The 25,338-nt window shown below is 33.9% G+C and overlaps 1 protein-coding gene across 1 annotated transcript; it reads right to left on the bottom strand.

Annotated features, from left to right (window-relative positions):
* Positions 1-5,253: 5,253 nt before the first annotated feature.
* LOC105033971 (putative hydrolase C777.06c) lies at positions 5,254-23,440 on the bottom strand. The gene is made up of 12 exons (XM_010909006.4): positions 23,177-23,440; positions 21,199-21,326; positions 20,933-21,045; positions 20,279-20,320; positions 17,939-17,994; positions 14,930-15,006; positions 11,369-11,488; positions 8,442-8,518; positions 8,304-8,367; positions 8,152-8,202; positions 8,008-8,056; positions 5,254-5,605 (listed from the first exon to the last, which is right to left on the bottom strand). The coding sequence occupies exons 1-12, from the start codon at positions 23,340-23,342 to the stop codon at positions 5,487-5,489; spliced, it is 1,062 nt and encodes a 353-aa protein (XP_010907308.1). The 5' UTR covers positions 23,343-23,440; the 3' UTR covers positions 5,254-5,486.
* Between the last annotated feature and the right edge of the window lie 1,898 nt (positions 23,441-25,338).

Raw genomic sequence — 25,338 nt, 5'->3', positions numbered from 1 at the left:
CATCTTCCTACATAGATCTTTAAGCACTTCATCCTATATAATTCATCCACATATATGGACTTCTAAGTGTTCTATTCTTTGTCATCTATCTGCTTGCACAAATCTTAAAATGATTCATCCTCCATTTTCTATCCATATGCGTACGTAGATCTCAAAGCACTCCCTTTATTATCTATCTACCTACATAGATCTCAAAGTACTCTATCCTTCATCATCCATTTGTATGCGTACATTTTAAAATGCTCCATCGACTTTCAACCTATCCACACAAATTTTAAAGCACTCGATTCTTTACTATTTATCTGCCTGCATAGATTTCAAAACTCAATCATCTATCATCATCTATGTATATGGATCTTAAAAGCGTTTTATTTTTTATCATTCATCTACCTATATAGATATTAAAGCACTCGATCCTTTTTCATTTATCCATTGATATAGATCTCAAAGTGCTACTTTCCCTTTGCTTTCTTTCAATTTTGATCAAAATAAAGTTAGTGACAACGGTAGTTCTGAAATTCTATAAAAAAATAGGTACCATTAGATCCTCACATGATAATATTTATAAAAGAGATAGATGGTTGGATCAGATTGCAATGAATTTAAAATTTTGATGGCTAATCGATACTTTTAAGCTTTTAGGTGCTAAGTGCAATGAAGATTACTGCAGAGTTTCCAATGACAAAGAGTATGTAATTACTGTTCAAGCGAACCTGATTTTTTTCTTCAAAACCATAAAATTTTGAAAGTGGTTAAGTTTATGAAGTTGGTAGTATTTTTAGCTCACCCAGCAGTGATGCTTTTAATTAAAAAAAAAGAAAGAAAAACCCAGTAGTGATTCTTCCACCATATTTATGAAAAAAAAAAAATTGCTAACCATAACGTCCAACGCGAGGTTGAAACTTCTGGAGCAAGCCAGAGGCAAACAGACCTCCAAATAATGCAGAGTCATTATTTTATGCAAACGATCGCATTGGATCGCTGCATCACTTGCATCTGCTGTTTACTCTTGTTAATCACTTTTTCTGATGTATGAGATAGTGATTGACGTGGGAAAACCCAGACGGCACAACACTAACCCTGCGCATGCGAGCATTTTATTATAATAATGTTTTCAAACTAGTTGCAAGAAACAGGGAAGTTGCAAGTAGATATTTGTTTAATGAGGTATTTATTGAAAATTATGAAGAAGATATTTTAACCCTCAAGATTAGCTTGTATAGTGTTCGCTTAACCACATGGATAATATCTTATTCTAAGCTTGTTGGTAAATAACTCTAAGTTAGTGATCCGTGACGATGGTCCTTGGATTGAGACACCTGAATGTTTAAGTCATATGGCTGGCTGGAAGGCATGACTTCATGCTGTGTCGCAACAGCAAAATTACTAAAAAGAAAGAATAAAACATCCCATGGTCAAAAATAGTTGCTTACGTTTGTGAATCGACTACTTAATTGATTGACCATGCAAATTCAAATTGTGTTAGGGGCACAAGCATTAGAAAACCAGAGGATATGTTTTGCCTCTAACTTATACTTCCTTTTCCTTACAATTGAGTATTCACAATTGGGTAGTTGTGCTTGCTTCCAAGATATGCTAATTTGTAATTCAAACACTTGGAATTAAACATACGCAGTGCTCTAGTGTGACTTGTGATTTTTAATTAGAATGCTATTTTTTGTTAATTTTTTTGCTTTATTTCTTAAACAACCAAATCTTTGTTTCTAACTTTATAAGTCAACTGGATGCATGCCCTTTGCAGCATGGTTCATCATGACCAAATTATCTAGCAGCAAAATAAGTTTGTCAATTGTCCTAATAATTTAAAAAAAAAAAAAGAAAAAAGAAAAAGGAAAAAGGTTTGCCATTGCCTCAGCTCCACTTTTGCGCCCTTACCTAGGATCCTTCACATGTTGAAGCTATTCCTTAGTGTACGTCTTGCACATAGTTGTTTGAAGACCAGACAGGGACTGAATTGTTGGACCTCTAAATGCGGCTATTGCCTGCTTGGTTTAAGCCCAAATTTATCAGCATATAACCTTTAGCAAAGCTATACATGCACGGTTTCACCATCAGTCCCTTGGAAGAATTATGCCTACTTCAACATTTGTGGGCTATTTTTCCCAACTGGAGGCGGCTTAACAGTAGGCAGAGTTTCTAAAGTCTTGATGGTCGATGGTTGTCGGCCTTCAAAAATATTAAAAGAGAGAAAATTTAAAAGAACTGAATCATAGCCAATGAAGAAAGGAAAACCATAGAATTGTTTGTGGCAAAGAACTAGAAATTGGAGCTAACGAGTTCCCACTGGATGCTTGGTCCCCTACTATTATATCAATAAGCAGCAATATTTAAACTCATTTTTTTGTCACAGTCTGCTGTCATTTTAAGGACAGGGGGGCCATGCACAACGCGGCAAACATGCTCTCCCAGCTCATCAGACCCTACTCATAAAATGAAAAATAATTCTATAATCGAATTTATAATGAGATTAAATAAGAGTTACCTCTAATCACGCATATATTTACGGGAAGAACGATAAGATACTAGACATTCGGTTGCATTTAATTGGAATCAGAGAATAAAGTTATTTATTGGAGCAATGCAAGGCAACAAGCATTAAAAGACAAAAATAATTGGGGCATCGAGTATAATTGTTGCCTTGAAGAGGGTGCATATCCACGAAATGAACCGGAGACTTCAACCAAAAAAAAAAAAAAAAAAAAACAAAAAGCTTGTATAACAGAGTGCTTGTATTGAAAAGAGGAAGACAAGAATTTATTTAGAAGTTCTAGGTCCTTAAAAGTTACAAAAAAAAAAAAAAAAAGTTCAATCTCTGTCGACCAAAATTAGAGATTAAATATCCGGTGATATAAAATATCTTAAATTGTTAAAACGGAAGAGGGAAAAAAAAAATTACGGTCGCTCAGATTTAGTAACAGGTGTGGGATCATACATTTTACATGCACATGCTTCAAGATGTAACAATCTGTAGTGCCTGCTAACGCACAACATTTAAATGCACACGCCAAGACCATGAGCACGGATATTAGATATTATCATATTACATATTTGGAGACTTCCGTGATACATATTTAATTTTGAAACGTAGAAAAGTGAAAATGGAAAAAAAAAAAAAAAAATCCCTCTGGATGTATAAATGCCAATTATATTGACAGCACATCAATGTTTCCTTTTTCCAATTACATGAATAATAATTTTTATTGCAATAATATCGATAAGCAAAAGAATGGTAAAAATTAAAGATTAGTATAAAAATTAGGTGACTCGGTCTCATAAATCATTTAACTTAAAATATCAAGATTTGTTGAATATTGAGACACCAATGACTTGTTAATATTTATCAATGGCTTATCCCAATCGTCACATCCCTTACTTGCGTTTGAACATGGAATGGTATATTTGCATTTAGGTGTGGATGATTACTAATTATTGTATTACTGCAAATGTAATCTCCCAGTTTTTCTCTAAAAAATTAAAAAAATAATTTTTCCAAAGAACCAGTTTTCCTTGAATGGCCATTGCCAAGAGCACACCTATGATGCAAATCACCCTTTGGGTAAGCTCAACACCAATGGGAAGCTAAACCTGTTCCAAGACGGAAAGACAGAAGGTATTTGTGCCGGAAATTGGCAGATGCCAGAAAACGTTTTTCAAATGATTTTCCTGATCCAGGGTCTCCTCAGCTTCCTCTAAAATAATCCTAAATTTAGGATCCTTGACAAATCCGCACCGAATTAGATGGCCACTGGACCCCAATGGCCCTTAGCTCTCTTAAATTGAGATAGGATGTAAGTATTAAAAAGATTGCATTATTGTTAGAGATTATTTATCAAGTAATACACACTATCAAATTTTTTACAAAAGAAAATATGACTAAACCACAAATCTTAGATGCCCCAGATCATCGATCCAGCCTTCACAAGCTAATTTCTATTTGGGTCAAAAATACCAGACGCCTGACTCCTCTTTGGGTACGCCAGAGTTGTTTTTAGTCATCTGCATTTAGCCAATAAGCAGAGAGCCTTGCCTAGTCACCTGAATTTAGCCAATAAGCAGAAAGCCTTGCCTAAGCGTGATTCTGACATCTTAAAATTAAGACTGACAAAATATGATCCGGTTTGTCAATCTGATTCGTGTTCAACTTGTCATAAACAGATCTGAATTTAGACTAAACAGATTTGGATCATAAACGAATCGATCCATTTAACTCGTTTAATAATTGAATTGAATTTGAATTTTAAATATTTGATCTGTTTAACCCGTTTAATATTCAGATCAGATTGAATCAAATAATCTATTTAACCTGTTCAACCTATTTTTGACCTATTTAACCCAACTTATTTAACCCATTTGAGACTCGTTTAATCTGTTTAAAATCTGTTTCTGATCTATTTAACCCAATCTGTTTAAACTGTTTAATCTATTTAATCTAATTTAATTTATTTAATAAATAAATTAAATAAATCGAATCGAATTATCTGTTTAATAAACAGATCGGATTCAGATTTGAATTTTTTTATCTATTTAATAAATAAATCGAATTTAAATTGATGATTTTCTGATCCGATTCGTATTGATTCGACCCATTTATGATCCGATCCAATCCGATTGCCAATCCTGCTTAAAACAAAATAACCGGCTTGTTGAATCTTATTATCTCCCGTGACCACACACGCGTGAGCTCGTGTAATATGGATTTATATTATTTTTGGATAATAACCTTCCATCATCTTTATTTAAAAAGCTATTTGAAGCAATTCATAAAACCGACGTCAAAAGATAACGCTAGAAAATTCCATGAACCAGTTCGACTTGTATGCAACCAGTCCATAAGGTCATCAGAAAAGAGAGTTGAATTTAAACATGAGCCTCCAAAATGTGCTTTCCTCCAGGAAAGGGACGTCCTTCCGGGTAAAGCTATATTCAAGGAAAACGCTCCCCAACCATGGGTCACGTCCTTACCCCCTCTAACATCACATCAAACACGTAGAAAGAGAACCGCACTTTCCCGATTGTCAGGAACAAATGGCATCCTTGTACACCGCACGATGGCGGTGCGAGCCAACATCCAACAGTCGTGTGGAAAGGTCGGTTCTCCAAGTCAGTTTTCTGCAAGTGTAGGTAAACAAAAGCAGCGCGGACACGCATTTCCTCGTCAAAATTCTTCCTATCAGTTCATTTGGCGATTGATTTCAAAATAACTGGAGAATCTCCATACCATGCTGGAACGAATTAGAAAAAAATGTATTAATATGCTCGCATTTTATTCGATCTCACCAAACAATCCAAAATTTGTCATGGAGTGATACATTACTTTTTGCTGCTTCTCCGGTCATGGAGATGGATCGCATGGCTACAGTCACCCGACCCCACTTAAAAGGCAGCATGATTGCAATGCCAATTTATTAGACATGATTGTTGAGAAAAAGAATGGTGAAGACCTTCGGAAAAAATATTATTCCCTTCTAGAGGTTTACTGGTACACGGAGGCCGTCATAGCTCAACTGGACATCCAGACCCTCTTTCTCCATCAACTTAGAAAGGTGTTCATTTACTTTGTCATGGTCCATCAAATGCATCATACCTGGCACATCTCAATCGTATTAGCAGCTTTGTTTTTTCTTTCCACTTGAACCAAAATACACAAGCACCGATGCAATGCAAGCCAATAAACTACCAAACTATTTTGCTACCTAAGATGGAATATCACTCATGGCATTTCAGAAAGGACCTGAGCATGACACATATTTAAATGGCGGGGGGAACAAGATTTCAGGTAAAGAATTTATATCTCTACAAGAAATGACCGCAGAAAGAATTCCAAGAAACATCTCGGATTCTTGAACCAACCTCTGTTTTATTAGGGAATGAGACGGCCAGATGTAAAGGGGAAAAAAGTCCGTTTTAAAGATGATCAGGCTTAGAGATGATTAAACAATTCGCAACACTTGGGTTACAAAACAAACTCAGAGACATTATCACCCTCATCCAAAGTCGAAAGCAAGATAAAAATATATTGACGAGGAGAGTTCAAACAGCCAGGTCCCCATTGGCGTTAGACCAGCATATAGTCCAGGTGGTCGCCTAGGGGACCACCTAGGCAACGGACTTGGTACAAATTCACCCGGTCATTCCTTGATTCAAGTGCTTCATTTTCGCAATTAGATTTTTGAGCTATTTCAGTAAGTTAAATTGTAACATACCTTGAGGCAGACATTGTGAACATAAACAATTAAGTCTCTTTCACGATATATTATAGTTTGTTAAACTTTTATTAATTCATAATATATAACAGAAGTAATAACAGATATTGTTGTTCTTTCAACTCAAGTGGAGTTTGTTTTCTTAGTCATTAATCTTGTTAAAGATTAGAGTTAATGACCTAAGGTTGCTATCATGGAATGAAAGATCTGTTTGTGATTACATGTTTAGCACTTATACTTAATTTATTTTTAAATTACAAACTTTCCTTGGGCTTTAGTCTAAAGATTCTCACAATCTTACTGGCATATATATGTCCGATGAGAGGTTGCAAGAAAATACTTTAAAATGCTATATATGTGTGTACACATTTAGATACATATGTGCATGAATTATAAGTGTGCCTATATGTCTTTTACCTATATTTATGCATACAAACTAATGATACACTTATATATGCATTCATACACAGTATACGTCATACATATATCTACATATAATGTTGATATAATTACATTAATACATGTATGTAGTAAATGACTCTTTCTCTGTATGTATGTATACATGAATAATGGTCTAGGTGAGGCTCGCCTAGGCATCCAAAGGCCTATTTACCACCAAGGCAGTACCCTAGGTGCTTAGGCAACCGCCCATAACAACGGTTTGCCCTTTCTACCTGCTCCATAACCAAGTGAATTCATTTGCTATACATCCAAGTCTATTTGGGAAAGAAGCTTATCCATTGAATAAAAATAAGGAAAAGGAGGGTTTCAGGACTCCTATTAATGGGCATGTCTTAATTTCACAGGATAGATCCAGCATAGGCTCTTGTCGTGGACTACCTTTCATGATGGTAAAGCTTGAAAAAAATGTAAAATATAAAAATGTAATTAAAAATTGAATAGCTAGTCAGTAATGAAACCCACAAGATTAAGGAAAAAGAACAACCTGAGGATATTGGATGACTCCAGTGACCTTCAGCTAACACAGACAAGACTATGGAGAACAAAAGCTCAAAAAGGACTACTCAAAGATTTGCTGCTGGAGACAAGTGGGTAAGGCAATCCATGTCCATATTTTATAAGACGAACTTTGACTGTGAAGGTGTATCTAATAGAGCAATGAGGCACCAGAATTGGAAAAAAGGTCTAAAGGATTTGATAATACACATTTAACAGGAATCAAATAATAATAACTTCAACACTAAGTAATTTTCACTAACAAGAACCCTCGTGTTAACACTCCTAACAATATAAACAGTTCTGCAGCTATTTTAGGATTCTTCAATCCAGCCTATAAGCAAATCATTGGAAGGCCCACCTACTTAATAGGTGGACTTTGGATAGCATTAAACCATACAATGCTGGTTGTCAAAACTTGTCTAGGTCTCCAGCAGCGAACTATCTACATCTAAAGAACTGAAAAACAAGTTTTGCTCTGTGAAGACCTACTGAATATTACCTCTCCATCAATTTCAGAATCTAGGAAAGTTCTTAAAATTCTACTCCAAAAACATGAAAAAGAAATATGCATCTTAAGAGGGTATTTGGATGCCCCACAATATACTGCAAGTGATGCATTAGTGGCTTTTGTAGAACAGGTAACTAGGTAGGATTTCTTGTTACAAGATGGAGGAGTTACCCCTAGTTAATTTTGCAATATAACGAATAGTCTATAACTTAATAAAACTGAATAAAGTGATTTTCCGTGTAAAATATTTAATATTTATTGATTTCCATGCCTCTACAAAGAAACCAGTATGGTTTTACGTACTATATGACATACCAGTAAAAAGTGTTCTCCTTGGTTGAATCTTCCGGACTTCCTCTAGAGCCTGATCAAGAATAAAGTAAATAAAACCTCAGAAAAAAGTCCCAACTATGACAAAAGTTACCAAGGATGAATACACTAAACAATAAAGACATTAACCCTTGGTAGTCCAAAATGTGTTGAAGAAGAACGATCTGGTCTTAGTGCATCCTGAAGAAATTTTTGAAATAAGCATCATGAGTATCATTAGCAAGAAAATGAAAACAAAAATATCTCCAGTAATTGTTTTCTTTTAAAAAATTATGTTCTACCAAAATCAGAAGTTCGCAATCTTTGAGAAGCTCATAAGTTTCTTCTGGTATGTCACTAACATCACTGCACACCAAAATAACAATTTAATAATGCAATAAATTTCATTGTGATTGTATAAATAGCCATTAGTATTTTACCTTATGTAACATACATCCCCAAAACGAAAACCTAGGGAACGGTACCCATGCCCATGCCAGACAGGTAAAGGAGTAATCTAAAACAGGGACATGCAACAACATCAGGAAAAAAGAATTTAAAAAACATTTCTAATTTACCAAAAAAAAGATCCAACTTTTTTTATGCTATATATTTGGTTTAGACATGAACAGTAAGTAAATAAACCGAGAAAACACAAATGAAAGAAAAATCATTTGAAAATTGATAAGAATAAAGCAAAACTATTTCCTATTGCAACATGAATGAACTATTAAGACTTCTCGACTTCATAACTTTATGGATTTTGCATTGTCATTGTTTCTCCTGTAGCCAGTTCAAAATCAGGGTGTTGGAGAATCATTCATTGGTTACATCCGGGTCTTTTCATCTTTTCTGCTCTTCCTCTTTGCCTTTTCCAACTTAACTAGCGAAGAACTAACTAGCAAAGACAGATTGGTCACTTCAAGTACTACTCCCTGGACATTGCTCTGGAAGTAAGCTAATACTGTTTAATCCAGTTATAAAGACATCTCAGCCGCCAAATAGAAGATGCAAACTTTATGAAGGTTTTGAGAAAAGCTTGTTAGGAGATCCAGTAAGAAATCCATTGACTTATGAGAATTCTTTCGCTCTTGAAATTTCTTTTATCAAAATGAGTTTCTAATTATTTACTGAATGGAGCTTTTCTTGGGTTTAACAAGATAATATCAAGATTTGGATTTAAAATTAACATTCTCTATAATTCTAAGTAAAGCTCTAGAGTTATAATCAGGTCAATTGAGATGTAGATTTTTTCAGAGCAATTACCTAGTAAGATATGTGACGGAAGGGACCCATTACATTTTATTCCCATTGGGATTGAACCTTTTCTTTCAATATTGACACAGCACGCTGGTAGTACTGATAAATGGAGAGAGATTGGTAACACTATGAGCTTGAGGCAGTTTCAAAAGGATGTTATCTGATGGCTGTGGTCAGAAAAAGGGTAGATTAGACATGGATGTGACTAATGAGGGACAAAAATGTGCAGCGTCAATCAGATCTTTATTTAGTACCAGGCTTGAAATAAACTTTTACACATTCACAGATTTGAATTTGCCATCCCTAATAAAAGGTTATTAAGTTCCCTTGAAGTGACAAATAAAGGCTAAGAAACCTCATCAGTTTTCAAAATTAAATAAGTTTTCTCAGGTTAACTATTTTGTTAGCATTATATACATCTTTTCACATTAAAGGGACAGCTGAAGAACGATTTGCTATTTGATTCTCTTAGAAATTTCTTTCTATCTTAAAAGCTAATATTTTGCCAAGTTGGGAAAAGGCTAGATGATAATGAAAAGGTAATATTTGATTTAAGCTTAAAAGAAATTGAGAAAGAGGAATATGAAAGTGATAGAAGGGGTGATGGAATACTGGCATTTGAACCATTTGATTCTCTTGACAAAAAAAGAAAAACTATAATAATTATATCATTCATGATCAAAACTCCAACATCTCTTATGAGATTCTAGAAACTTGGGCAGACATATATGCATATTGGAAATAAGAATTTATGTCAGTCACCATGAATCTGAAAAAGTGAAAATTTAACAAATAATACTAGTGTAAACAAGGTTTTAAATCCCAGTCCCCAACCTACTATGGGTCAGGGACCATGTCAAGATGACACCGTCGGCTAGGTATGGGTTCACATTCCCAATGATTCACCAGGATGCCTTTTTTCTCCATTATTTATTGCTCTTATTTATTGTTTAAAGGGTTTTAAAGGTTGGTTTGTCAAATCCAGGATCAGAATAGGTCTTTTGAGCAGATGGTTGAATTTGTGTTGCCAGTACCAGTTCTTCATCTCCTTTCCCTTATCTTTTCCTCTCTCCATGCGCAAACCTCAAGGTCTTTCTTTTAACCAGGTCCTAGGCTTGCAGTGATTGGTACCCATTGACTCAATCACTAACCTGTTTGGTCTTGACCAGGGCCACCAGATAAACAAGATGCCCAGTTTACATGGATCCAAGGTCCCATAACCATCCCATGACAAGTCCTTTCACTGGTCTGTTCCTGGATGGCTAGGATGGATTGGATATTCAATCCATGGGTGTAAATGTTATCAGCATTCTGTACAAATATATGATACTTTTGTGGTGCTTCTCTAATGGGTGAGACATGTGAAGAACAAGGGCATCATTTCTCTTAAGAGAAATTGTCATTTTTAGTAGTTTGTAAGGGTTTTTATAAAATTCAAAGAAACTAATTTTAGTCCTGCAAAACTGCTTTATCTAATTCAGTCTCAGAATCCTGCAGCATCTTATTTACATGAATGGCCTGGGCTGTATCAGTTAATCCAATTATAAACAAGATATCCTATCCCTTAGTTTGCTCTTTTGTGTGCACAAGCACACGAAGCTATGTTGTCTTAACATCATATAATGTATTTGTCTGCATTACGGTGCAGCTACTTCACCAAAAATAGTGTTTATAAATCCATGCAAATTTCAGCCAATACTGTTGTATCAGTTGCCTTAAACTTTAAAGTGTAGTTTTTGGTGTTCTGCAAGCCCCACCCCTCATTTCTGATCTACAAGCACATATTTAAGTACTAAACTCTATCTAAAACAAACAAATAGTTCTATTAAAATTTTTAGGAATATATTGGGATTCAAACATAGCAACGCCTGCACAGAAGAATCATTTGATGGAAGCATGATAGGTTATTGCTTATGAAAGAAAGAGTACATGAACTTGTTTGCAACTCTAGAAAACTCAGAGTTACAAATCCATGTTATCTAAATCTAACATCTTCATCATTACATGTTCAGGTATGAAAATTTGTCTACTATATCAAAAAGAAAGAGCTGATGGCTAACAATCGACCTTAGAGGACCAAGTATAAAATATGCTCAACCTCACTAACCTTGAGATTGTGAACAAAAAATGGTTCCTCCTCTATAATATTAAATTGCAATGCAGAGACAGCAGCACCAGGTAAAACTACACTTGTATCCACTAAATAGTAATGAGTCTTCTTCATCACCTGAAACACACCTAAGAATTGATGTGAGAACAAACCTAAAAGAACAGAAAACAAAAAACAGGAAAAAAATCAGAACAGAATAGAATTTTCTTTACATGTAAAAAAAAAAAAAGGATAACTGTAACCAAAATTATCAAGCCTTGTAACAAGTTTTTGGGTGTAGTAGTAGTTAGTAGTTGTAGCAGCAATAATAAAAAATAATTTTAAGATCGCAGTAATGATGATGATGATGATGATGATGAATGAAATACAATTTCTTTGCAGTCCAAGAAAACTATAAATGTGCGAATGTGTCCCAGCAGATTCTACATTATACAACTTATCCAAGCACAAAAAGTGCTATCAGCAACCATAACAAGAGGTTTCATCAGGGAAACGAAAAATTCATGAAGATCTATTGGTGCAATGGTAAGGTTGCTCCATTATGACCGAGTTTAAGAAGTTCGAAATATTGAAATAACCTCTCCATACTTAGGTGGTAAAGCTGCACACATCTAACATCACCAAACCCTACAGCAGCAAGAGCCTCGTGTACCATGATAACCTTTTCTATTAGAGAGCAGGCTTAGGTGCAACTGTAATGTTGCTTCATTGTGACCTGGGCATCATGGGTTCAGAAAATGGAAATAGCTTCTTCACACATGGAGGTAAGGCTAGATACATCTGACCCTCCCCAGACCCCATAGTGGCAGGCACCTCGTGCATTGGGACAGGTGCAAGCAATGTGATAATATTCCTTCCCTTCTCCTTAAACTATGTTGGAGAGTTTTTACCCAATTTTTCTCTGATGTTCACCCGGTATCGTACATATATAAGGGTAATTATTTCTCTCATTCTACATGTTATGATAACTGAACTATAGAAAATTGAGTCTGGTTAGCAGCTTTTTTCAGAGGAGTACAGGTCTAATGGATGCTCTTCATAAGAAAATAATCCTGTGCTTTAAGTGAATTTCCCCAATAACTGACAAGCGATATTTGATGAAAGGAATTAATGATGAAGTTCAGATTGGTAACTAAAGAAGACCGACCATAACAACACAGATCTGAATATAAGATTAGTTATCGAACCTGTCCTCTAAAAGATGGAGATAGGATCAAGATGTCTGTGAAAGCTCAATTACAAGCAGCTCAGCATGCTTAGAGTTGTGTTTCATCATCTAGCAGGCAAACAGATCATGTGCAGGCATAGTGCTAAAGTATGGTTTTGAAGTTGCCTTAGCTATGAAACAGTGATGTCGAGAATGAATCAACAGAGGAAAACAAAGAAAAGGGCTGAAATTACTAGCTAAATTTCCACTTGTTTAATGAGTTCATTCCTAGCTAAGCAAGGAATGACCAATCTGAGTGATTTGAATTCAAAATATGAGTATATAGAAACTCTTAGGCTGCTTCAAATTACAATCCTGAACTCCAAGAATCCTTCACCCAAACTGGCAACTAAAACAAAATCTTCTTACAGTAAACTAAATTAAAACAACTCATAAATTTACTTTCACTAGCAAACAGGCGTGCGGCAAAATACTCAATGTCATTATATATTCTATTATTATTTTCTTTTTAATAATATGCTGGATTATGAAATATTCAAACCAGGAACTAAAAAGTAAATAATGGAGTGAAAAAACAAATAATACAAATTAAAATACACATAAAATTGCAAAGTAGAAGGAACAAAAAACAGCCATAAAAGAGGAAACAAAAACCTAAGTACAATAAATTAAAATATATATATAAATTAATAAAAGCATATGCTAAAAGACAGATAAATAATTTTAAAACAAAAATAAAACATAATATTGATAATGAAAAATATAAATAGAGAAATAAAAATGGATATATTAAAAATTTGAAAACAGAAAGAAAGAGAAATGTTGGATCAATTTGAAACATAAAACTGAAAAGCAAAAAAATTAAGGTTAGCAAATCAAACAAAAGGACAAATCAGATAATGAAATATAAGAAATAGAGTTAAAAAATGGAAACAGAAAAATATAAACCAAAAGAAACAACTAACAGGGTACATTAGAATGAAAAAAACAAAATGAATAAAAGAAGAAATGAAAAAAAAAAAGCAAAACAAAATAAATTCAAGGAATAAAATAAAGTAAAAGATGCTAAAATATAGTAAAATATATTAAAGAATTGATAATTGTACATGAAATAGAAAAGTAATAGATTTAGTAAATAAAACAAAATTTAACACAAAAATAAAAATCTGAAGACATTAAAAACCAGAAAGCAGAAAGGAAGAGGAAATATCAGTCAACTGACAATGTAAGATAACAAATAAAACATATAGCAAACAAGTCAAATTAAACATATAAAAAACAGAAATTAAATTATATAATTTCAAAAAAATGCAAACCAAAACAGGCAACTAAAATTGTGAACTAGAATGAACTATGAACACAATAAAAGCAATAAACTAGGAGACAAGAAACAAAGATAAATATAAATGCTAGAAGTAAAAATAAAACAGATGCTAAACTGCAAAATAGGATATAATAATTTACAAAAAATAAATAAATGAAATAAACAAACTAAACAAGAACAGAATGTGCGAAAGAAAAAAAATTTATTAGACAAAAAAATATAGCAAAATAGAAAACAAAATATACAAAATACATAATAAAGACAGTATGAGAATATTGAGAACTTAAAAAATGAGAGAGAGATGGGTGGGTGGCACGCAGGAGAAAGTGGAGAGAGAGCGCAGCAGGGGGAAGAGAGGGAGGGATCATTGGATTGAGAGATTTTAGGAGAGAAGGAGAGCCTAGGGGAAGAGAGTGAGATGTATTATATATCCAAAATTGTAGGAATTATGTGAGAAAAAGGAGAAAAATATAAGAGAAACTGTACAAGCTGGTGTGAAATTTACTTAACAGGATGCCTAGTGGTTGATGATATTTTGGGAATACAAGTGACTAACTGATCCCTTTTAAAATAAAGTACAAACTGTTGGGCTGCATTCACAACTCCTGAAGAAAAATTCATAACTGAAAACTTGGAGATGTCATTAGTGTCTCAAAAAAAGAAAGCCTGGAGAGCGACATCAAAAAGTCAACACTATAGATATATCATTTCGTCATCTTAGATTATATAGGACTCTTCCAAAGAACAAAATTATGCTTATGAATACCTTCCGTGTTAAGTATAATAGTGTTCTTGATTTTAGCTGATACCAGATCTTTTAATAATTTGTGAAAGAAATGCAACTCGGTTTGCATCGAAAGTTCGCTGGGACAAGCAAGAGAGCCTTTATGACATGTATGACCTACAATTCTTGTAAGATCCATATTCACAATGAGATAATAAAATTTTATCTTCATGATCAATCTAGAAAAAACTCAGATAATCATGGAAAGATGTGATGATTCACTTGATACTGATAAGAACTAAAAAAATATTTATATATAAATGGATAACTATTGAGTCAAACCTCAAAATCACGCTTAGCTACATAGATTGGAATGTGTGGCTGGACATTGTTTGTCCAATCTCGAAGATCATCAAGACCTGCATCAGGAATAAAAATAACATGTTTGTTCGAACCAAAGAAAAAAAAAATCTAAGCATCTCCCGAAGAGTATACAAGTCCCCAAATGTAGTGTAAAGAACATCTGACAAGAAGAGAAAAGATCAGTTGTCATGTCATGTTACAAGCAACAAAGCATGGAATGTCAAATCACTTGCCATGTCCATATCGGATATGTTCGACATTAATAGTCATCGGATGCTTCTCAGTTACGTGTCCGATGCCCTTGTAAGGCATCTTATTCTTCAAAATTAAACAAAAAAACTCCAGATTTTTCCTGGATGCACTTGAGAAATTTCCCTTGTACCTCCAAAAATGAGCAGGCGGTGTTTTCTTTCCTTTTTGACATTAACCATTTAATGATGCATAGTCAACTTTGTAGTCTATGTTGTTAATTTTAAATATGAAATACGGACTGCAGTTAGGATCCAAATGATGACTAAATGATGATGTTATAAAAGTTAATATGATCATGTAAAGTATGGACTATATTATTTTGATAGCCTGTTATATTTTATGGATATTTTTTTTTACATAGACATACCTATGCATTTATGAGGATATAAATGCGCGCGCGCGCGCACACACACACATATATACGTTGATGTATTCTAACTGCATATCCGTATCCACGTCCATGTTTCATATGTCACAAGGCATGACAAAAACATAAAAATAGTGATGCTTTAAACAACATTTGAACCCCTATCACAAAAGGGGGAAAAGCAATCCAACCATTGAATTAACAAGGTCCTTATCGATTAAAAAGAAGGTAACATCATAAGTCCATCATGTAATCTCCTCATACTAGACAAACTTTGAAAATAAATAATGATGCTTGCATTAAGCCATAAGGGATGAATTTTTCTCAAAGATAGGCACATTCAACATCCTTTCTGTTCTTTTCATTTAGTTAAAGACAGTCCTGTAAACCAAATAAAGAAAAAATGAAAACAAAATAAAACAAAACAAGAAATGCTTGCACAACCTTGAATACATAAAAGGGAACTACATATCTAAAATCTAGTCTAGCTAACATCTGGATCAATACCACACTCAAACAAGTTCTTCTAAGTTTTCTAGCTCCAATTGTTAACATAATAACATAGGAAAATTAAAAATTTCCTATTGCAAATCCAAAATTATCTCATGCAAGGTGGCCTTTAACCTTTAGAGATATTACACAAAGGAGATAGAGATGGCATTAGATCTGAATGCTATAACAAAGAGGCGTGGCTCACAGCAAGATAATGCAATTATGCAAGCACACTTGCATGAAAAAAAAAATCATGCATGTCATGTGTAATGGAATGCATAAAATATAGATTCAAGGAAAAATTTAAATTATTCATCATGTACAAAATATAGATTCAAGGAAAAAATTAAATTATTTATCATGAACAAGGTTTTGGACAAAACTAATCTATTTCGGCCCAGCTGATCGATTTTAGCTGAGACTAACCAAAACTGATCCCTAGTTTCAGGCTTAGATCAGTTTTGGGTGAAACTGGCTAGTTTCAGTTGTTTCAGCTGGTCTGAACTGAAACTCACTAAAATCAATCATAGGTTATTTTTTTTTTCTGGTGCCTAATATAACAGTGGGATTTTTTAATTATCTTAGTTCATAAACAATTAATTTTCAATAATTATCTTTTCTTGAGTTGAAAAGGGAGAGATGATAAACATAATCATTGATGAGTCCAAGACCTCCGGAAAGGCCTTTATTAGTTGTTATAGCACCATTCAAAGGATAAAGAAACAACAAAATACAAAATGTTTCACAGCCATATGATATTTTCCATATAAAATAAATACAGCCCTATAATCATGTGCATTTGATTAAATAGTCACTTAAGCCCAAAAAAATGAGAGAAACACCAAAATTTAATATACTTATTAATTCTTCTAAAAAGCGAAGAAAGTTATTTGAATGCACCAATCAATAAAAAGCTTCCAAGGTAACAGTTTCGAACAATAAAAGTTTAACAAGTAAATAATATACAATCATAGTTCAAAATACTATTATATGTAACGAATTCCACTGAGACATAATTTCAACTTCAGCTTAAAACAATGAAATCAGATACTTTAAAATCTTGTGTAATATCTTTTCTTAGCTTCTTCTCCCTCCCCACACCCCCACCCCAAACAAATTGCTAAACATTTTTGAAGTTTTCTTTGATTATTTTTATCAAAACGCCAAAAAATTGGAGCAAAACTTATGCAACAAAAGCTCTACAAATCCAGCCAAAACTGAAATAGAAACTGAGTTTTTGAACCTTGGTCATAACAGAATTAATATATGCATGGTGCTTGATAAACGATGGGATTTATTGAATCAAGAATAGGTGCAAAGGGAGAACTGAACTTCAGATTCTAGTGCAACTCCCCTACCACTTATTTCTACCAGTATAACCAACTTCACATCTGAAGATTCCCAGCAATAATCTAACTAAGTTGTGTTGCATAACCGCATAACCCCTAATACCATGATGGATTCAAAAGGTATCTTACCTATTTTCAGCTTTCTTGTTGCTATCTGGGAGTTTTCTGCCACAACATGTGACCCTAAGCTAAGACCCAATGGTCCCAACCAAAATTAATTATTTAGCAGCCTTATATTTTTGAGGCACCTTTAGCTTAACCATTAATCAGTCCTTTTTATCTTTATTATGATAATCTAAAATTTATTTGCACTAATGTGACACCATGCAAAAATCTCAACAATTTAATTTTCGAGCACATTAAACCATACAAGCAACAACTTACTCTTTGCAACAATTTTTTAAGGATCTTTTATCCATGACACCATTAGTACAAGGATCCACAGATTTGTATATAAATGCAAAAATTTACACCAAATATATGATTTATATCTAAGGAAAAAAATAGACTTTAGTACAAGTTCACGACCTCCAATTGCATCTGCATGAGAATGAGTAATAATAACCGCATCAATTGTTCTCAACCTGATAGAAAGGTAGCCCAGTCAGAGGAAGAAGATACAGAAGCATGCTGGGAAAGAAACAATAAAGCCAGATATCTATGCATAAAGATCATCACCAATCTTGAAGGAACTAGATATGATCAGAGGTCCAGAACTAGAAAAAATTGAACTAGAGTCTTTTTATAAGCATAACATGTGATCTGCAAAATAAATCCATAGCATGTCCAAGTTTATTACACGAAATTAAGAAGAGTCCAGAAGCAAGATCACATGAATAGGCAATAGTAATCTCTGAGCATGCACGCATGCGCACGTAGAGTTTTCTAAAGTAGATCATATGTTATGCTTACCTAAAGATAGTCATTCAATTTTTACTAGTCCAGGACCTCTAGTGCATGCATGTGTGCATGTGCGTATACAAGAGCATTAAAGATTTTTGTTATCGCCTTTTTAATCACTAAGAAGGAGAAAACATATAGTTTGGTGGAGTTGCAACTTTAATGGAATAGAAGTCACAATTCAGTTATGGGACATATGTGTATCGATCTCATAATATCTAGTTATGGCACAAGTACATAGATCAATCTGAGTGGCATCATATAGCATACATATGCAAAGATATACTTACTAACCAAGGACCGCTGAACCAGTACCGAAACCCATGCCGACTGGCCAACGGTATGGTTCTGTTCCAGTTCAGTACCGTTTCGTAATGGGCTGAACAGATGGGACAGAGAAGGGGAGAGGGAGAAGAAAGAGAGGAGAAGAGAGAAAGAGAGGAGGGGGGAGAGAAGAAGAGGAGGAGAGGGCCTCCGACGGCCGCCGAAGGCCATCCGAGGCTGCACCGAGGGACCTGAGGGCGGCTGAGGCCGGAGGAGGACCTCTGCCCTCCTCCCATGCGAAACAGGGGTTCCCTCCTATTTCAAATTTTTTTGGGGGAATTTTATCGCGCGAAATCGGCAAAACATTTGCCGACTTCACCTATTTTATTTTTTAAAAATAATTTTGGGATGCAAAGCAAGCTATGTTCTTGGCATTTAATAATCTTGCATGATAGTTCGGTCTAAAAGAGTTAAAATGAGACATAAAAAATGACTAGGATGATGAGGACATTAACAATGTGAACTAAATCATTAATCATGTCAAATGCATTATAAAAGATAGCAGTCCTGGTGGAGTATGTTGGTACAAAGGAAACATGGAAAATATATTTCAACTAGGATAGAGCAGAGAAATGTTAGTATTAACCAGCGTGCCTTTTTCCCTATACATGTTTAGCTTTGAAGGATCAAGAGATGGGCCAACTAAGTTTGAATGTTTTATGACCGCTCCTCGTCCTAATATTAATCCTCTAAAATGTGCCAGATTCCTGTTCAGGACATGTCTGGACAAAGCTTACGAGAGAATTACCATTTCTTGATCCTTGTTCCATATACATGTTTAGCTTTGAAGGATCAAGGGATGGGCCAACTAAGTTTGAAATGTTTTGTGGCCATTTCTCATCCTGATATTAACCTTCTAAAATGTGCCAGCTTCCTGTCTAGGACATGTCTGGACAAAGCTGACTAGAGAATTACCATTTCTTGATCTAATATTTTTTACTTCTCATAATAAAAATTACCAGAGAATTCAACTAAGTACGTATGTATGCATATATGCACTATTTTCAGAGAAACCTTAGTATTGACCAGCATGCATTGTTCCATCTACATGTTTAGCTTTGAAGGATCAAGGGATGGACCATTCCATTCCTTTACTTGATATTAACCCTCTAAATGTGCAGATTCCTGCCCAGGACAGGTCTGGACAAAGCTCACAAGAGAATTACCATTTCTTGATCTAATATTTTGTTACTTCTCAAAAAGAAAAATTGAAAGTATGTTAATACGTACATAAGTACATATGTACTTATGTATGTAACTATGTATGTATTTATCATGCTCGATTATGGCTAATTCATCTGCAATCATAACAATATTATCAAACAAACTCCCTCATGATGAACAAATTTAGAAAAGATAAACCTATAAAAGACAAGCCTAAGGAGATGCTATTTTCCATACACTGCACCTAGATGATCTTTGTCTTCAGGAAGCATGAAAACATTCTGACGATGACCACTTAACAGTCGTAAAATATCAGTTAGATTAGTATGAACCTCATCCCATCCATTTAAATCCTATGAGATCATTCCAGTTCCTTTACATGTCCATCAACATAACGTATATCTTGTCACAGAGTATGAAAATGACAACATTGATGAGGGAAGAAAAAAGAAGTAGAAAAGCTGAATAAAGAACTATTACCCAAAATTAGGGAACCACCGAAGTGCACTGTGGTAGAAGAATCTGCATAATACAGTTACAAAGTAAGAATTTATAGATTATAATTAATTTTCCTCAGATGAATAAAATGCATATTAGCAAGTGATATGAATCATATTAAAACATAAGGAGCCTATATTTATTATGTGCACACATTCAACTTTAATGCTTAATTTACAAACCTACACAATTTTATAGCATGTAATGAAAGATTAAAAGAAAGAAAGAAAGAAGTGCATGATACCAAACTCTTCAAGCTGATAATTCTTCTCATTTCGCTGTTTGACTATAATAACAAGATATAAGGCATAAAAGTGAAAAAGGGCATGTACAACTATAGACATCTAAAGGGAATAGGGCAAAATTGTTCAAATACTGGACAGATGAGTGTCTTGACTAGCTAAAAAGCAAGGTTGATAAGGAAGAAGTATAAAAGAAGAAAAAAAACATGACGGCACACAGAGAAAAGAAATGGTTAATAGAAACTGTATAATGCAAACCTAAATGCAGGCTAACTCCATACATGGATCATAAAATATGAGCACACGCACCAGAGAGATAGAGATAGAGAGAGAAAGAGAGAGAGAGAGAGAGAGAGAGAGAGAGAGAGAGAGAGAGATTAAATACGATGCATACTTGCCAGCATCTACAAGAATGTTAAATCTTCCAATGGAATTGGTATAACGAATAAGGATGCTTGTGTTAAGCCTCCTATTTTTATTGCCTGGCTCAGTTGCCTTCGAGCAAACCTGAAAAGGCCAATTAGAGCCAGCCTTTTAGACACAATCACAACAAAAAAAATGGATACTTGAAGAATTAACTGTGATCTTGCACTTAAGAATTAAAATTATTTGTACTATCTGGTAACCTACATAGAAAAGGCCAGAGAGTTACAACCTTACCCCACATGTCTTCAGTTGATTAGTGAGGCAGCTCACTCGAGGAATACCTTCACTAGTTCCTGTGCCTAAAAAAATGATTTCAGACTGTTCCCGAGGTATTGGAGTTGTTCCGTCTCTATCAGCAATGTCTGAAATGGATGAAGTATAATATAGTTGAAGGTAACACCATTTAACTCATTGAATTAACTAATTGCTATACCTATTGCATGAATATTACATAAGATTCATTTAACTGTTAATTCGTTCTCATCATACAGTAAAAACAATATAAGAGATAAATACCAAAAATAAAAAAAGGTATGGATCTGACATATAGACGAAGGGCCCTGATCATAAACATGTCATAGGAGGCTAACGGAATCAAAGACTCTATTGCTATAATGGAAATCTAACTTAACTTTCTATTTCCCTGTGCTAGTTTAGTCAAAAAAAATTGAGTAATTATTACACTTTCAGGTCTCTTTTTTTTAATGACTAACTGGAATTGCTAACTGGATTCTTGTATTCTTCTCAAAGGATACTTTGATAGTCTAGCTCTTCTGTTTCTATTATCAAATTAATTTAGTGTAGTCACAAAACATAACCATATTTATGGCTCTATCCCATATACTTGGAAGTTAGCTCTATAAATCCTTCCTTCCACCTCCTCTCAGCTAGATTAATATTCCATGAATGGATGCATTTCTCAAATTCCTTATCTCATTCCCATGATGATATCGCGCACCTTCATCATAAATGCAACTTCTACTTCCTAAAAGAAAAAGTTAAGTCCTCTCCCCTCTCCAAGGCCATTCCAAAAATTATTGCACATAACCATGTATGAACGGAAGTTACCCCTCTCTTTACAAGGGCTACCATCTTCATTATTTTTCATGACTTCATGATATTGCTGTAGGAAAATTCTTGTATTCATCCATTCCTATTTTTCTAATTATCCACCCCATCTTTGTAATCTTCTTATTCTCCCAACATTCAATTAGCACCAATTTGTGGTTTTTAGAATTGGTTCATAATGAACATAGGCATCAAGGCAGTACACTATTACAGGCCATCATCAACCAAAAACTGAGTTTGACAAAACAATACTGCAATACATGAAGAATCCTTCAACCATGCTCTACAGACCAACTGATGGTAACAATACACAAAGAATCAATTCCTCAAAAACTAGATGCTTAGAACAAAATCCTTCCAAACCAATAATCCATGGTTGTCGAGACACAGCTCTTTCATCCAAAACAGCAATACGTGTAGAACATATAGAATAAAGGTATTGGACAGAAAATGTAGCAAAAACTTTCAAGAATCAATAAACCATTGAGAGTAAGATATATACATACATTCAAAAAAACAAGAAAAAAGAATAATTTTACATTAACTAAACCACGAATATTCAAGAACCTTTGTTGAAAAAACCTACAATCCATTACTAGTAGACATGATGAGAAGAACCGTCTAAATTCTGAATCTGTTCTTTCCTATCCCATCACAGGAGAATCAAGAACTGTTTGAATGATCGTTACCAAGAATAGCAAATCCTCGATAAACATTTTCAATCATCTTTAAGCTTTTAAGATCAAGATAAGTACGGATGCTTCAAAAAAATAATATAAGTTAGCACCCAAAAACCAATAAATTTTCTAATACCCAAGAAATCAACAATTTTCAATTACTACAAAATATTGTCTAGACCGATTCTTGAAATACTAGTACCCAGAAATTAAAAAACAACCTACAATCCCTAAGCATGACAACAAGAGAAAACTGCATAAACCAAATCCAGAATTCTCCCACCTCCCATCAAAGAGAGACCAAGAAATGTTAGATCAAGAACCTTTCCAACGACCAGTAGCAAGAACATCAAAATCCTCGAAAGAAAAACCTCAAGTCCGAGCAAGAGAAAAACATAAACGCACAAAGAACTACATCAAACAGCTCAGAAGCATCAAGAACACCTAGGGAGAAAGAGAGGCCTTACTGGATTGGTGGCGGCCGAGGGGGAACCGGCGACGGGAGGGACGAAGGCCGCGCCAAGGGACTGCGATCTCTGCGGAGCGGAGCGGCGAAGCACTCCATCGGAAGGCGGAGGGGACGAGGGAGCGAGTGGTGGCCGGAACGGAAGGCAACCAAGAGAGTGCCCCCATGGAGGCGGTCGTAGCCACAAGAACTCGGAGGGAAAATAATCAAAATAAAGAAAGGAAATGGAAAGGATTCTTCGTAGATGGTTGTCGGAGATTCTCATATTCCGTGCTATATAGGCGGGACAGCGGGAAGGTTCGTGTGAGCGATGGGTTGCAGCGATAGGACGGTGTACCTACGGTAAGATACAAGACCGATGGTCCATCAATTCCGTGTTTGCGACCCGGCTAGCCAAAATGGACGGTCACGGTCAGCAATAGCCTTCTTCCACGTTGGGTATCAACGTGATCGTAGGGCTGGGAAGACGCGTCGCGGAATTGCCATGGGGAAGACTCTGAGTTAGGTTGGCCTTTTGATGGACCATAATGTAGACAAATCTTGGTCAGAAAACTTAGGATAAGACTCAATGCGAACTGAGAAATAAAATAAGATTGTGTTAGGTGATCCAAATAGGATTGGATCACCATGATGGTCTAAATGATCGGAGATAGAAATTTTATGATGTTCTGATCATCAATAATCTAAGATCATAGCATTTGTAGGCCATGATCCAGTGATTAAATATCTTTGAACATTCACGAATAACATGTTTAGTATTCTATGAAAATTCAAGATTACTAATTATATAATATCAAAATTATTTATAATATATTTCATAAAAATATATTTATTCGTCATATCTAATATATCATAAATAAAATATTATTATATTTATTAATATATTAATAATTAATAGATTCTAGAAAAATATATTTATTAGTCATATAAATTATTAACTCTATAAAATTATATTAATTGTTATGATAGAATTAATATTTTTATTTATACTTATAATATATTATTTAATAATATATATATTTTTGATTAATAAAATAAGACAGATAGAAGTAATATATATTAAATATTTTTGTTATATAAATATAAAGTATAATAAGATATTTTTATTCTAATTTAAAACTATCGTTAAATTATAATATGATAATAATATGATTAATAATATATTATAATAAAATATATATGATAAATATAATATATAATATAATATCATATATACAGTATTGATATAATATATTAACAGTATATCGATGTACCTTTTTTTGCTAGATTAAGAAATTTTTTTATCTTTATATTTTAATTCAAGATCACTACCTAGGGGTGATTTTGAATTTCCAACCTCGAGGATGGATAACCCATTATTGAGTTAGGAGGTGATTTGAGAAGTAGAAGTGATTTAAAATCACTATCATATAGGATCACTATAGTGCAACTAAAAAAATAAAGTAAATAAAAATAATATATATTAAATATTTTTATTATATAAATATAAAATATAATAAAATATTTTTATTCTAATTTAAAATTATCATTGAATCATAATATGATAATAATATGATTAATAATATGTTATAATATAATATATATAATAAGTATAATTATAATATCAAATATAATATCATATCATATATACAATATTCGTATAATATATTATCGATGTATCTTTTTTTGCTAGATTAAGCGATATTTTTTATTTTTATATTTTAGCTCAAGATCACTGTCTAGGAGTGATGTTAGATTTTCAATCTTGAGAATGGGTATTCCATCATTGAATTGAAAGGTGATTTGAGGAGTGGAGGTAATTTAAAATCACTGCCACGTAGGATCACTATAGTACAATTAAATATGATAATCTTTTCATCTTCACCCATATCATCTTTGATCTTGAGTGAATCATCTCATACCAAATGCCTTCAAGTGATCAACCGAAAGAATAATGAAGAATAAATTTGTTTCTACCATTTTTTGAAAACAGTAATGCTATGTTTTGAAGAGACAAGTGGGTAAAAAGTATCTCAAAAATGCCAAAAATACTCTAATGTTAACTCTTTTCTTTAATAAAAAGTAATGGTATTTGTCACAATAGAATAGAATAACTTCATTTTAGAAAAAAAAAATATCCAAGTCATTCAAGTTTATACTATAGCAAAATATAGTCTTAGTATT

Source organism: Elaeis guineensis, chromosome 2 (assembly GCF_000442705.2).
Source record: "Elaeis guineensis isolate ETL-2024a chromosome 2, EG11, whole genome shotgun sequence".
In the NCBI taxonomy this organism is placed as follows: Eukaryota; Viridiplantae; Streptophyta; class Magnoliopsida; order Arecales; family Arecaceae; genus Elaeis; species Elaeis guineensis.
Note: the sequence above shows the minus strand (reverse complement) of the source record. Positions and strands in the feature narration are given on the sequence as shown.